Below are 15,604 nucleotides of genomic sequence, written 5' to 3'. Positions count from 1 at the left end.
GGCATACTGGCCACTTGTATATTTTTAATATGTACCAAGTTCTTTCCATCTTGGGTTTTTGTACATGCTGTTTCCTCCACCTGGACTCCTCTGGTCATTGACCGTCTTGTAGTTGATTCCGTATCATTTAGTTTTCAGTTCAAATATCAGCATCTCCACGCAGCCTTCCTTGATGGATCTAGATACCACCCCCCACCCTAATACTCTCATTACTGTGTTTTATTTTCTTTATTCTCATCACTCTTGAGTGTGATGTTACTGTAATTTATTGCTTACTTCTTACCCGTTTCTTCCCTACGTGAATGTGGACTTCTTGAGAGCAGGGCTTCTCCTATGCCTAGAAAAGCGTGCCTGGCACATAGCAGCACAATTAAAATTTTATTGAATGAATGAAAAATTTCATGTCACTTTAACATTATATTGTGAATATTTCCCCACAGTCTTAAATATTCAGAAGAGAGGTGGTAAACTCTTGATCTACAGTCCAGATCTGGCCTAAAGGCGCATTTTATTTGGCTTATTAAACAGTAGTGGTGTTTGAGGTATAACTGCCATTCAGTCAAGTGCGCAGGCCTTAAGTGTACAGCTTCATCATGAATCATCCTGTTGTGTGTGCCTAAGCCACCTCTCAGATCAAAGCGTAGGTGGTGCTCTGATCTCCCCCTTCCAGCTGTTCCCCCTTCCACTGGATAACTTGCATAGTTACTCTTTTTAATTAGCATCTAATATTTAAAAATTGGGAGATTTCACATAGAAATCCAGAATTTCAACATTTCTTAAAAAATGGAAAGATGTATCAGCACGGGAATTGTTTTCTCTTTTGGCCACAATTTATTGTGGCTGGGAAGCAGCTGTCCAAAATGTTGACATGTGTTCTCCAGTTTGCCTGCAGTCTTTACCTCTCCTCTTCCTATACCTGACCTTGAAATCAATTTCCAGTTGCTGTTTATAATTTCATTTGAATTTTTTTTTATGGTGGAGAAATAGTTACTACTTCCATTATCTCTGTAAAAAAGTAGAGGCATCGGGCTTCCCTGGTGGCGCAGTGGTTGAGAGTCCGCCTGCTGATGCAGGGGACACAGGTTCATGCCCTGGTTGGGGAAGATCCCACATGCCGCGAAGCGGCTGGGCCCGTGAGCCATGGCCGCTGAGCCTGTGCGTCCGGAGCCTGTGCTCCACAACAGGAGAGGCCACAGCGGTGGGAGGCCCACATACCGGAAAAAAAAAGAAGTAGAGGCATCAGTGATAGACTAAAACGGTTATGTGTTACTTAGTCTACTTTATTCATATGCATTTCTTAACTTTTGTGTATTTGTTAGGCACCCTAATTCTACGTGGCTGTGTTTAAAGTTTACACGTTATTCGAGCGTATAAATGTATTATTTATGTAACCAGTCTCCTACTGTGGAACATATATGTTATTTCTGGGTTTTTTTTTTTTTTTTTGGTATTGTAAAGAACAATATGTAGGTGAATCTTTGTGAAAATTGTTATTTTATTAGGATAAAATTTTAAAAGTGGAATCCCTGGATCAAAATATATTTTCATTATTAAGACTTTTGATACATATTGCCAGATTGCTTGGTAGTAGTATAAATTGATCTAATTTTTATGGAGAGCAGTGTATGGGAGTATTCATTTCATTACGTCTATGCCAACACTAGGCATTGTAATTAGAAGTTTTGTTAGTATAGTTAGTAAAAACAACAAAAAATGGGAATGCTGGCCAAGAAATTTTTCATCTTTTCATCTACGTAAGTAGGAATTGTACTTTAAACGGTGTAGTTTGGAAATATTTATTACTTAGTACAATTCTGTACCTTATATTGTGAGTCAGATCATGTACCATGTACTTTGTGTATGAAGTAATGCGAATACCTTAGTATAACTCGAGAAGCCATTTACCTTGATTCTTGTACACACACACACAATTATTATTATTAAGCTCTACCATATTCTGTATGAGAGTACAGGAGAGTAAATAATGCAGAATCCATCTGTTTTGAAGTACATACAACTAATTCTTACACATTGGCTTTATATTTGCTTTCATATTTTTAATTAGATGCTGTTATTCTGTGATTTGTTTTCTAAGGAGATGCCTACATAGAAGAGTGACAGCAGCTGGGCTGAATGTTTCACTGCTGAACTGGTTCCTCAGGTATCCTGGCTCTGGCGATTGCTATGGGAGATTGGATGACTGTTACAGATCCAGGTCTGTCTTCAGGTAACTGAGTTTAGAATAGTTGTAAGCAAAAGCCTTAATTATAAAGGTTAATTTTCAATGACACTGTAATTACCAAAAATATTGAAGATGTAACTAGAGAGAGATATAAATAGTTGTAAAATATATAATTTTCATCTTCAGTAAAATTATCACAGAGAGCTGAGTATTGTGCCTAATCAGTGGGGTTAAGTGCTTTGGCTGAATAGTTGATTACTTGAGGAGGAGACTTTTCTGCATTTGAAATAAATTCATTGGCTACTTCAGTACATTTCTCTGATTTATTCCTTTAATCACATAAACTTTGAGTGCATAGACAAGTGGGTTTTATCTATTAGTTTTATAAATCTAAAGTGTTGTAAATTAAGATAGTATATTGTAGCTTAACATGCCTTTTCTAAGAGCACCACTTTATTAGTTGTATCTTTTTGGAAAAAAATTATATAGTTTTCATACAAAAACCAGCTTTGTCCTAATTTGAAAAAACTTAAAAATATTTCTGTAATTCAAAATCTGTGGTAATGGAGATTATGTTGTTAGCTTTGCATGCATTTTTACAAATTACTTACATAGATGCCTTTTACTGGTTCTTTCAGAAAGCAAATATATCTCTCAATATACCTCAGAAACAAAGATGTCTCCATCAAGTTTATACTCACAGCAAGTGCTATGCTCTTCAATACCTTTATCAAAAAATGTGCACAGTTTTTTTAGTGCCTTCTGCACAGAAGAGAATATTGAACAAAGTATTTCATATCTTGATCAGGTAACATGTTTTGTTTTTGTAAGAAGCAATAAATAACATAAATCATGTTATATAATAGAACATATCAAAGGTATGAGAAAAACTTGTCAAGCACAAGTATGTTACATATTGGCCCGGGACTTATATTAGATTCGCAGAGAACCTTGGTGACCATCTAGTCTAGATACACGAGGTAAACGTTTTGTCTGGATCAGGTTGGCTCCCCCATCACCCCAGGGGCTCCTCCACGGGGAGTCTTACCCTTATTTTACTGATGCAGACACCTAAGTGCCTTCTCCAGATCACAGGTGATTGTAGAGCAGAGGCTAAAAGAGCCCAGTTCTCTTAATTCTTTGTCCTTTGGCATAGGTGCTACTTTCTTAACTATCTCAGGATAGTTTTCTTTCTCAGAAAAGATATCTGTCTTTTGTTTATTTATTAAGTTGTCCGGTAACCAACTTTTAGGAAAACATTTTCTCCTACTAGGAATTGACTACTTTCGGTTTTCCTTCATTATATGAAGAATCCAAAGGTAAAGAGACAAAGAGAGAATTAAATATAGTTGCTGTTTTAAATTGTATGAATGAGCTACTTGTACTTCAGCGGAAGAACCTTCTAGCTCAGGAAAATGTGGAAACACAGAATCTGAAACTGGGAAGCGATATGGACCATCTGCAGAACTGCTATGCAAAACTTAAGGTAGAAATTACATCTCAATCTGTATCTTATTGCCATTGTTATGTAGTTTGAAACTATAAATTTTCATTGGATTTATTTAGCAAACACATTTTAGGGTTTTTTTTTAAGTTTTAGGATTTTTTAAACTGGAAAGTAAAACTGAATGTAATTTGTACAAATCAGTTGTGCTGCTTCCTAATACTGTCTATATCGAAGGCGATGATTTTATGAACTGTTTAGTGTCTTGATGAAACTGTAGAAAGTTAGATTAGGAAGTACTTATATCTGAGGAAAATAAAATAAGGATTCTCCCACTCTATCCAGTCTTGCTTCATAAAGTAGTTGCTTAACTTAAAATAGTCTTATTGTGAGAGATTGCATCAGTAAATTTCAAGAATATTCTTGAGGGCATCTATACCCTCTAGGAAAAATCTTGAGTTTACTGCTTGCAAGGCAGAACTGGTGTCATGCTGTAGTCCCACCCTTTTTGACCTGAAGTGTTCTACTTTGCTTGGTCACCTGTCTTCTTCATACTTAGCTCCAAATCATTTTTGGCTCTTTCTCAGAGTGTGCTGTAGAAGTGTTAAAAAGTATTAAAAAAGAAATTATGAAAATGTTCAGTGGCAACATCACTGGAATAGGTAAAGAGTCTTTCAAGGGATCCACTTTGAAGGTCTTTTGTATATACATTAAAAATTGGTATTTAAATTAAATTTGATATTCAAATTTAGGTAAATTTTGTAACACTATAGTATCAAGCTTTATAGTACTTGTTTTAAATAAACATTTTGTGTGCTGCTAACTTCAATTTTAGGTAACAAACCCTAGTTTATGTAACTTGTTTTTACTAATCTTTTAAGGATTCAGTTGCTCTGAATCCTATGTTAATTTTAGTCAAAATTGCATATGAATGTTTTAGGAACAACTGGAAACCTCCAGGAGAGAAATGATTGGTCTTCAGGAAAGAGACAGACAGTTACAATGCAAGAACAGGAATTTGCATCAGCTACTGAAAAATGAGAAAGATGAGGTGAGTTGTCAGTTATTGCAGATAAAGTTTAAGTGAATTTTTTTTTTTTTTTTTTTTTGGAATTTGAGGTGACCAACAATGGTCATGACTTTAAAACAAGATAGAACCATTTGTTCACCCTGTGTCACACTGGTCTGGAGGAACTGTGCATATAGTGTCATATCGCATTTAACTGAGAGGCCAGGAGCCCTCCCCACCACCCTCTCCCCCAAGTGCATCCGTTTGCCCTAGTAGGTTAGTCCAGAGCTTGTGACATCCCAGTGTCCTATACCATCTGTCGTGGACTCACATGCACTGTTAACTTTTTGTCAGACACAAGGGCGCTTTAAATGCAGATCTTTTATTCTCTGCTATACCTTTACTTATATCTGGAATGCCTCTTCTTGCACTGTCTTAAATGTCAACACTGTTCATCCAATCAGGCAATTACTTGACTAAATGGATACTCAACTTACTGTTTAAAAAAAGCAATTCAAATTAAAAATCTCATTTTTAGGCTGAAGACATCATAATTCTAATCTCATTTTTGCTTTAGTGATTACTTAGTATTTGGACCTATAGAGTTAATGCATTTGAAATTATCTTTCAATTTATGTAAGAAGAAATCATTATGTTTTTATTGCTCTGCAGTTTGATTTCTGACCACGTGATAACTATAAAACCATAACATTTTCAGTGTTGTATATGTTGCTCACTATAGTTAAAGACATTTAAGGGAGCGTATTTCTTTAAGGACCTTGTAGTGATTTAGACAGATTTGTTTTACCATATTTGATTATTTAGTAGTATATTTAGTAAGTGGGTAAGAAGTATCTTAACTAAACCACAAGGTTACTTATACTTTTCCTTGAGTTATTTCACAGAAAATTTTGACTTAATCTGTTGATTATACTTGAAATGGTTTGACTATAGTTCTTCCTCAGTGAGGATTAAGTTGAACATGATCATCTCTAGCAGAGATAAAGAATGTCGGTATAGAACTTCTTCCTTTCCAGGGCTGCCTGAGAAGTCTTAGTAGATATAAACATTGACCAGTAGTGCTTGGCATATAATATGTACTCAGCAAATGTCTGAACTGGATTCTCTCTGCTGTTTGTCTCACTCTAATTTGAGAACTGTTTTTGATCAGAGAAAAATGAACCTGTTTATCTACTGCCACGTGTCATGACTAATTGGCCTTGTCACAGATTGATAAAGGATAAAGGGATTCAAGTCATTAGTAAAAGGAAGTCATTACAAATGATCGGATGAAATCTACTTGCTTCATATGAAGCTTTAATCACATTAATACTTCCATAAGAGTTTGTGGTTTCTAAATGATCAGAATCTGTATGTAGCGTGAAAGGTGTAGATGATAATTTAGAGAGTTAGCAGCTCTGGAAATTTCATAGTTAAAACATAAAAACTTTATGTGCTTCATTTAATGATATTTTAAAGAGTGATTCCCAGTGGTTACAGAGAAGGAGGAATAATCCTAGAATTCTTAAACTATTATATGAGGAGCTGAATTCTAGGACTTCTTTTCTCTATTGAATTTGTAAATTTTAACTGGGTTTACCAGTCCTAAAGGGATTTACTTAATAGAAAATGCTGTTTTTAGGTGCAGAAATTACAAAATATTATTGCAAGTCGAGCTACTCAATATAATCATGATATGAAGAGAAAAGAGCGTGAATATAATAAACTAAAGGAACGTCTACATCAACTTGTTATGAACAAGAAGGATAAAAAAATAGGTAAGGAGCAGCTGGCTAAGATAAAGCAAAGGGAATAAATAAGCTAGTATTACACTAAGAAATAAATGTAGAGGGATTGAGCTCAATAATTCATGAAGTGTCCTTTTCATGCTTTATACAATTGATTTTAGATGGTATATAAACTAGAAATTGAGACAACTGGTTAGTTGAAAAATAGTAATTTTGCTTTGCTCCATTAGTTGCGTATAAGAATTACATATATATTTGTTAACATGACAGATGTAGGATTAATCCACAGAGAAAAGCTAAGCCAGAGGACACTCTAACCTATCATAGCAAAGAACTGATTATATTAAAAATCAGGATCAGTTTCTGAGTACCAAAAGTGTGATTTTTGAGTTAACTTCATAAAATGGTTCATCAGGCCAAATCATTCATGTCAGTTTGAGTTCTTTTAAATTAGTTTAGCTGTGCATTTTTTTTTTTTTTTTTTTTTTTTGTGGTACGCGGGCCTCTCACTGTTGTGGCCTCTCCCGTTGCGGAGCACAGGCTCCGGACGTGCAGGCTCAGCGGCCATGGCTCACAGGCCCAGCCACTCTGCGGTATGTGGGACCTTCCCGGACCGGGGCACGAACCCGTGTCCCCTGCATCGGCAGGCGGACTCTCAACCACTGCGCCACCAGGGAAGCCCTAGCTGTGCATTTTTGAAGTACAGCCGGCTGTGAAAGTTTTGTTTGTTAAAGTATACTTTTTTTCTATTATTCTTTTGAAACTTAATTTACAACTTATTTCATTCAAGTTTATGCATAATTTCAAGTAAATAGTGTAGATTAAAAAGTAGAACTACACTATTCAGCCATAGAAAAGAACAAAATAATGCCATTTGCAGCAACTAGAGATTATCATACTAAGTGAAGTAAGTCAGAAGGAGAAAGACAAATACCATATGATCTCACTTATATGTGGAATCTAAAATATGGCACAAATGAACCTATCTACAAAACAGAAACAGACTCACAGACATAAAGAACAGACTTATGGTTGCCATGGGGGAGGGGAGGAAGGAGGAGGGGTGGACTGGGAGTTTGGGGTTAATAGATGTAAACTATTACGTTTAGAATGGATAAACAACAAGGTCCTACTGTATGGCAAAGGGAACTATATCCAGTCTCCTGGGATAAACCATAGTGGGAAAGAATATAAATAAAGAATGTATATATGTGTAATAACTGAGTCATTTAGCTGTACAGTAGAAACTAGCACAACACTGTAAATTAACTGTAATTCAATAAAAATAAAATAGAACTACACACACACAAAAGTAGAGCTACACAGATAAAGTTTTGCTGGCCTGCCAAGATTCAGGGAACAGGAAATATGTGCATTGATTTATTGAAGAGTTGTTTCCAAGTGGGCTATAGGCTGTCATCTAACCTACATTATACATTATTCTGAACTTGGACTTGCATACAACAGCTGATGAGCAGATGTTTCAAGCTGTCACATGGTGGGCTAAGCCTGTTACCAGCAAGCAGTTCAGTGTTCACTGTGTCACTGTCATTCTATACAGCAGCGCTGTTGCAGTTTTTTGAACATTTTATTTTATTGAAAAATTTAAGTGTGATAATTGCAGTTAAGACAAGGTTAGAAATCTTAGTATTCTGAGATTATAAATCTTAAACTTGGACACTTATTGGTTTTTAAGATTGGTTAACCTTGTGTTCATTCATAAAGGGAATAGCAAAATTAAAGAGCAGATGAAATGCTAGAAGTATAAAATGTAACAGTTAGAGAAGTTTATTAAATATTTAACCCTATAGCAGAGCCCTTATATTATGGTCGTATGGCTCTTTTCCTGGTCCAGACCCAACTGGAAGTGACAGTTCTGTAATGATTTTTATCAGCTCTAAAATTTTAATAACTTATTCTCATCTTTTTTCCTTCTTACGCCAACTGCTTTCATCTCTACCTGGGGCAGAAGAGACATTAATACTTTCAGGAGCCTTGTCTCCTTTGATGATGAGGATGATGGTGGTCATGATACAGGGCATGGCAAACTTTTTCTGTAGTGATCCAAATAGTAAATATTTTGAGGTCTGTGGGTTCTGTGGTCTTTTGTCACTCTGCCACTGTAGTGCAAAAGTAGCTATAGAAAAGAGATGAACAAATGGTGTGGCTATGTTCTAATAAAACTTTATTTACAAAATCAGGCAGCTGCCCACAGGCCATAGTTTACCAACCCTGATGATAAAATTAATAATAATTAAATGAACACTTATTAAGTGCTTACTGTGTTAAGTACTTTAACATTTCTTTCACTCTTCACAGCTCTTTGATAGATACTTTCATTATTCCCACCCGATTGATGAAGAAACAGGCTTAGCAGTTAAGTAACTTGCCAAGATCTCAGGCTTATGAGTGATGGAACTGGAACTTAAAATCTGGGCTGTTTAAGCCTAAATCCTAATTTGTATACCAGGTTGACTTACGTCCCTAATGCATATAGACCGTTAGGGTTTTAAGCACTTAAACTTGTATGGTAAGAATTGGTTTTGTTCTGTGTGTTCATGTTTGTAGCTATGGAAGTTTTAAATTACGTGGGGAGAGCTGATGGAAAAAGAGGCTCCTGGAGGACGGGTAAAACTGAAGCCAGGTAAGGCACGAATGAAACTGACACATTTAATCAGACTTCCCTTTCTATACTGCATTTTCATACTGACAGTTTCTTTCTCAGGAACGAAGATGAAATGTATAAAATTCTCTTGAATGACTATGAATATCGTCAGAAACAAATCCTAATGGAAAATGCTGAACTTAAGAAGGTTCTTCAGCAAATGAAAAAGGAAATGATTTCTCTTCTTTCTCCCCAAAAGCAGAAACCTAGAGAAAGAGCAGATGATAGTACAGGAACTGTAAGTGGCTCTTTCCTCTCTAATACAGTCTTCAGATTGCTGATTAGAACAATTAAAACAGTATGGGCCTCCCTGGTGGCGCAGTGGTTGGGAGTCCGCCTGCCGATGCAGGGGATACGGGTTCGTGCCCCGGTCTGGGAGGATCCCATATGCCGCGGAGCGGCTGGGCCCGTGAGCCATGGCCGCTGGGCCTGAGCATCCGGAGCCTGTGCTCCGCAATGGGGGAGGCCACAACAGTGAGAGGCCCGCATACCGCAAAAAAAAAAAAAAAAAAAAAAAAAACAGTAGATAGGTATTCTGAATGGGGACGCTGTTGATATTTTGCGCAGGACACTCACTGCTGTGCTACCCCCAGTCACTCTGACAACCAAAAAAATGTCCCTGTAAGTTTCCAGACATGCCCTAGGAAATGATGGAGGTGATTTTCTGGGGACTTAATCTGTGCCAAGCACCATGAAAAGCACTTTATAAGCATTGTCTCATTTTAGTCTTATAATAATTGATGCTTTGGGTACTATGATTATCTGTATTTTATAGGTGAGGAAATAGAGGCACAAAAGCTATCTCAGTATCACGCATGACAGAACTAGGATTTGAATCCAAGTCTGTCTCACTCCAGAGCTCATGCTTTTAACCACTGTGCCAAATATCCTTTAAGTAACTTAAATATTGAGTAACTTTAGCAGGCTCTACTTTTCAGAGAGTGAAACTTTTAACTTTGGGAACCAAAGAATCACTTAGTCCATAAATTTATTGAATGTTCATTATGTGTTCTAGTCCCTGGAGAGAAAAAGCTGAGAAGATTTTGACTGTTTCCTTTGCCTTAGTTCAGGCTGCTAAAGCAAAGTACCATAGACTGGTTGGCTTATAAACAAACAAAAATTTATTTCTCGCAATTCTGGAGGCTGGAAATCTAAAATCAGGATGCCAGCAGGGTTGGTGTCTGTGAGGGTCCTTTTCATGGTTGGATTGCTGACTTCTTTCATCCTCACATGGTGGGAAAAGGTGAGAGAGCTCACTGGGGCCCCATTTATGAGGGCTTCCACCCTCATGACCTAATCACTTCCCTAAGATCACCCACCTCCGAATGCCATCACATTGGAGGTTAGGATTTCAACATAAGAATTTTGAGGGCTTCCCTGGTGGCGCAGTGGTTGAGAGTCCGCCTGCTGATGCAGGGGACATGGGTTTGTGCCCCAGTCCGGGAAGATCCCACATGCCGCGGAGCGGCTGGGCCCGTGAGCAAAGGCCGCTGAGCCTGCGCGTCCGGAGCCTGTGCTCCGCAACGGGAGAAGCCACAGCAGTGAGAGGCCCACGTACCGCAAAAAAAAAAAAACAACAAAGAATTTTGAGAGAACACAAACATTCAGACCATTGTATCCCACAGGAACCTTTTTTGAGAGAGACAGGCATATCGAGAAGTAATTATTATACACATTAACAGCTATAATAGGGTGGTACAGTGTGTAAAATAAAACAATTATGGCAATCAAGAAAGGCATCACAGAGGAAGTCACATTTGAATTGGCCCTTAATAGGTGTTTTTTGAGGTAGAAAGCCTGGGGAAATCATTTGATGAGGGCATAACATGTAGAGGTCAGAAAAAGAAGTCACGTAATGGTGAAAATGTTTTTAAACTTAGTTTTTTACATATAAATTTAAATTCTGGATTCAAGCAAGTTCACATTAGTAACTAAAATCTGAAAATAACAATGTTGATGAAGAGTAGTAATTACCAGTAAGTCACCAAACATGTTTTATTAACATATATTTGAGGATTATTTTGTGGTTTCACAAATCAGTCCAACTGATAAGCTCATCTCCTGCCTTATTTTTTCTTCTTTGAAAAAAGAACCTGAATGTTCTTTTTAGTCTCTCCAATTTGGGGTCTGCTTGACATATCTTATATTCAGTTAACTAACCTTTTCTCTCAAAGTCTATCACTTTGGGTCAGTTCTTAACACTCACTAATACCTTACCAGGGTTAGCATAGTTTCTGTAACTCCTGTGGTTTCTTCAGTTTTGCACCCAGCCTTTACTAATGTCTCATTACCAGCTTTTAGTCAGCAAAAGTAGGTAGTAAATGAAGGAGATCTTTTTCAGATGATAGTATCCTGTATAATTTCTCATAATTCAAATGTTGAAGTTTGGAGAAACAATAATATCTTGTGTATTTTCTGTTTTTTAAAAGATCCTTTTTTTCTAGATACGTTATCTCTTAAAATTTAAGTAATTCACCCATTCCTTACTTGTAAGGAAAGATTTTGGCCCATTATAGCAAGAAGGGTAAGACATAACCTTGGAACGCATAGGTAGCGTCCAAATTTTCATTTATTATTTTGCTTAATTGTAGCTAAAATATATACCCAAAATTCAAGTTAAATTAATTTTAAATTTTTTTGTGGTTTTAGAGTTTCACTCAATCTGGCAATTATTAATGTGCAGCAGTTAATTTTAATAATGAATTTGTAGTATTCTGGTATGCCTTGAAATGTATAGCAGAGAAGGTGTAGCTCCTTGGAAGAATTACTGTCAGGTAGCTCCAGAGTGCTGATTGGCAAGAACCAGAGTCACAATGAGCCACACCCTGGGTTTTTCCCCATCTACGCCCCCTGGGAGACCTGGACCTCTACCAACCCATTGCTGACCTCAGACTATTGATACAATTCTTCAGACTCAGTCATTCCTTCACTCCTGCTGCATCTATCAGTACATGTGGGAACAGTCTAATCAGCCCTTCTTTCTTTTCATCGTCTCTTTTCTTCTTTTGTTTTCCCCAGCAACATATATTGTTCAAATTCGTAAAGTATATGTATCTACTATCCTGCATGTTAATAACAAATTAGGACCATTTTATGTAGATGCAGGTTATTATGACTTGTGTACATTTAGTATTGCTTCCCTATGTTCTTTATCCTGCTTTGACTTTATTTGATCATATCAGTAAAGGTTGCTACATTTTCCTGTGATTTAATGTCTTGGTAGAATACAGAGAAAAATATCTGCAGTTTTATAAAAAAAAAATTATATGAGAAAAATAGGATTAACAGTTGCTTTTACTTTGGAGATTATTTCACAGGTTTATTTGTCAAAGCAACCAAAAATTGGAGGCAAGTTGGACTGGAGCAGTGTGACATCAGGAAAGTTAGTCTGCTTCTCTAAGCCTCAGTTTCCCCACGTGGTAACATGATTTGAGGACTAAGTAACATGTGAAAGCACCTAACACAGCATGAGGCAGGTTCCTCTTCCTCACACAGTTCCATGACTTTTGTCACTAACTATGTTGGGCTTCAAATTCAGCTTTGAAGAGACCTGAGTTGGGGAATTTCTATCTTCAGTATTAATTGCTTTTTCTCAAGACATTTATGTTAAGGACTGGGTCATTTATGCTTCAGATACAGCACAGAAATGATTTTGATATGTGTCTCTGACCATCAGTCTGATGACTACTGCCTGAGTGTCGCCATTTTAAGATTCTGGTCTTTCCCTCTCACCTCTGGCCACTTGCAGGTTATCTCTGATATTGAAGAAGATGCTGGGGAACTGAGTAGAGATAGTACGTGGGACCTTTCCTGTGAAACTGTGAGAGAGCAGCTTACCAACAGCATCAGAAAACAGTGGAGAATTTTGAAAAGTCATGTAGAAAAACTTGATAACCAAGGTAAGTACTGCCTGACTGCAGGTAGATTGAGCTGTGACACTCAGTAAGCTGACTTCAGTCAGTCACCTAGAAAGCCAAGTTACGGGCTCAGACTGAAGTCCTTAGCTCAGTCTGGTGGTTTGAAAAGCAAGACTCTGCCTACTTCCAGACATGCGGTTTGAACCTCACTGAGAAAAAATGCTTTGCTCTCAGAGTGAATGTCTCCGAAAAGAGGACATCATATGTCCATCTGCTCTGAGTGCAGAAGACAGTTGAATAAAGTGAACTGAGTCTCTTACTGTATCATGGAAATCAGGAAAATATTAATCATAATATAGTATAAATATGAACCTCTTGCTTTTTATTCCTAGATACTTGCCTATTCCTAGGTTGCTAATAATTCATTTCTAAATTATTTTCAAAATCATAGACACTTGTTGCAAAGTATCAATTAGGAAGTGTTGGGTTGGCCAAAAAGTTTGTTCGGTTAAGGAATACATTGTTCAGTAAAGTTCTTGGGTCACTTGTAGACATGTGGATGGACCTAGAGACTGTCATACAGAGTGAAGTAAGTCAGAAAGAGAAACACAAATATCGTATATTAACTCATATATGTGGAATCTAGAAAAATGGTACAGATGAACTGGTTCGCAAGGCAGAAATAGAGACACAGATGTAGAGAACGAACATATGGACACCAAGCGGGAAAGCAGGGGGCGGACGATGGTGGTGGGATGAATTGGGAGATTGGGATTGACTGTATACACTGATATGTATAAAATAGATAACTAATTAAAAAAAAAAGAAAATTCTTTAAAAAAAACAAAACAATAGACATTTGATGCAAAATATCAATTAGGAGGTATTGGGTTGGCCAGAAAGTTCGTTCGGTTAATGAATATATTGTTCCTGGTGGAAATGAAAAAATGTCTTTTATTTTTACTTAAAAACCAAATGACCTTTTTGGCCAACCCAATATATAAAGTAGAATATTCAGGTCTCTATTCCCTATGTGTAACACCTAATAGTTTGGTGCATACTTTTCTAGACCTTTCTCTGTGTGCTCGCAAAGTATTTATTTTAAGTGTATACAAACCAAAAATTGAATATTACATGTTTTTTTCCTACACTGTGCTTTTTTCACTTAACAGTCTATTATTTTAGATACCACTTCTTGTCATTATAGATAGTATAAATAGATATATGTGGATGAATATATCCTTATTTTATATTTGCTAAGATTTGCATGCTTTTAAATCAAGAAAATTAAGATTTCTGCTAAGTAAATTAAGTCTATTTAAAGAAAATTTATTCCAAATGGTCAAAAATGACAAACTCAGTGCTAATTGTCTCCAAAAGTAAAGAGCAATCAGCAAAATTATAGTATCAAAATTACTTTACATGAGATTTTATTGATTTCAGTCATCATTGTCTATTAGTAAATAGCAAGTATTTTCAGACTTCATATTTGTTGAATTTAATAACAGCAAGATTTGTAGCACTGCACTGATCTTTGAGGAAGTGTCAAAAGAACATAATTTATGAATGTTAATTTTTCTGTGAATATAGGTTGTACATTTTTAATTAGGACATAATCGTGAATAAATATGAATTACAGATTAAATGTTGACAGTAGAGCTCTGTAAGTAAGGATATCATTTAGTCCAGAAATAGCATGAATTTATAGTTGCCATGAACTCCTTAGAGCTGCTTTATGCTTTTTAAAATTTTTTAGTGTTAAAATAATATACATTTTATTTTATTTTATTATAGCTTATGGAATTTTTAAAGGGCAAAGGAAATACCTACCTTTTAGGGAACCTACAAGATTCCAGAAAGGGAAAAGTTCTGCGAGCCTTGATTTTTAAACATATGTCTCCAAACACCGTAAACTAAAATGATGACTGTAAGGTTTATGTCAAATTACTGGTTTTGTGTTAGTTTCAAAGGTACACCTAGAAGGTTGTAATGATGAAGATGTAATCTCACGACAAGACCATGAACAAGAAACTGAAAAACTTGAGTTAGAAATTCAACAGTGTAAAGAAATGATTAAAACTCAGCAGCAACTTTTACAGGTAAATGCGAGGCACCTTTTAAAGCTGTTCTCCCCTGTGAAGGGTCAGAATTTTACTTAATCTTACTACATTTTTACTCCTTTATTTCATAAGATCTGTAGCATTTGACATTTTTCAGTCTAAACTAAGTTCTGTACTTGCCCGGAGATAGACCACGTGGCACTCCTTAGTAGGGGCTTTGCCAGTTAGAAGCATTTGGGAAATGAGACTCTCATTTCAGTTGACTTTCTGATTCTTTATCATTTCTCTCCTTCCCTTAAAGTTTGACCTGCTTTTCCCTTGTGTTCATTTCAACTTGTTGGAGTGTTGCAGGGACCCTCTGGAACTTACTATGTTTTAAAATTTAATAGCAGCAGCTTGCTACTGCGTGTGATGATGACACCACTTCACTGCTACGAGACTGTTACTTGTTGGAAGAAAAGGAACGCCTCAAAGAAGAATGGTCCCTATTTAAGGAGCAAAAGAAGAATTTCGAGAAAGAAAGACGAAGCTTTACAGAAGCAGCTATTCGCCTAGGTTTGGAGGTATTTTAAGCAATTGGCTTTCCTTGTAGAGCGTTTGAAGGTCCTGGAGAGGTCAGTAGAATGCATCTAAGTTCTG

The 15,604-nt window shown here is 36.5% G+C and overlaps 1 protein-coding gene across 10 annotated transcripts in view; it reads left to right on the top strand.

The window, feature by feature from the left end:
- Window positions 1-15,604, top strand: part of SSX2IP (SSX family member 2 interacting protein) — a 43,817-nt gene that overhangs the window by 16,104 nt on the left and 12,109 nt on the right. For 6 of the 10 annotated variants that reach the window (XM_082612423.1, XM_082612421.1, XM_082612424.1 and 3 more), the window contains 10 exons: window positions 2,096-2,227; window positions 2,821-2,990; window positions 3,456-3,668; window positions 4,567-4,677; window positions 6,278-6,413; window positions 8,952-9,027; window positions 9,097-9,286; window positions 12,797-12,947; window positions 14,868-15,004; window positions 15,355-15,528. In XM_082612423.1, the coding sequence (XP_082468549.1) occupies window positions 2,185-2,227; window positions 2,821-2,990; window positions 3,456-3,668; window positions 4,567-4,677; window positions 6,278-6,413; window positions 8,952-9,027; window positions 9,097-9,286; window positions 12,797-12,947; window positions 14,868-15,004; window positions 15,355-15,528 (1,401 nt within the window). In that variant the 5' untranslated portion in view covers window positions 2,096-2,184. The remainder of the gene's footprint in view (window positions 1-2,095; window positions 2,228-2,820; window positions 2,991-3,455; window positions 3,669-4,566; window positions 4,678-6,277; window positions 6,414-8,951; window positions 9,028-9,096; window positions 9,287-12,796; window positions 12,948-14,867; window positions 15,005-15,354; window positions 15,529-15,604) is intronic. The other 4 variants (XM_082612428.1, XM_082612429.1, XM_082612427.1 and 1 more) reach the window with 4 other exon arrangements.

This window comes from Mesoplodon mirus (genome assembly GCF_964341445.2).
Source record: "Mesoplodon mirus genome assembly, chromosome: 3".
NCBI lineage: Eukaryota > Metazoa > Chordata > Mammalia > Artiodactyla > Ziphiidae > Mesoplodon > Mesoplodon mirus.
This window is presented reverse-complemented; position numbering and strand designations above follow the sequence as displayed.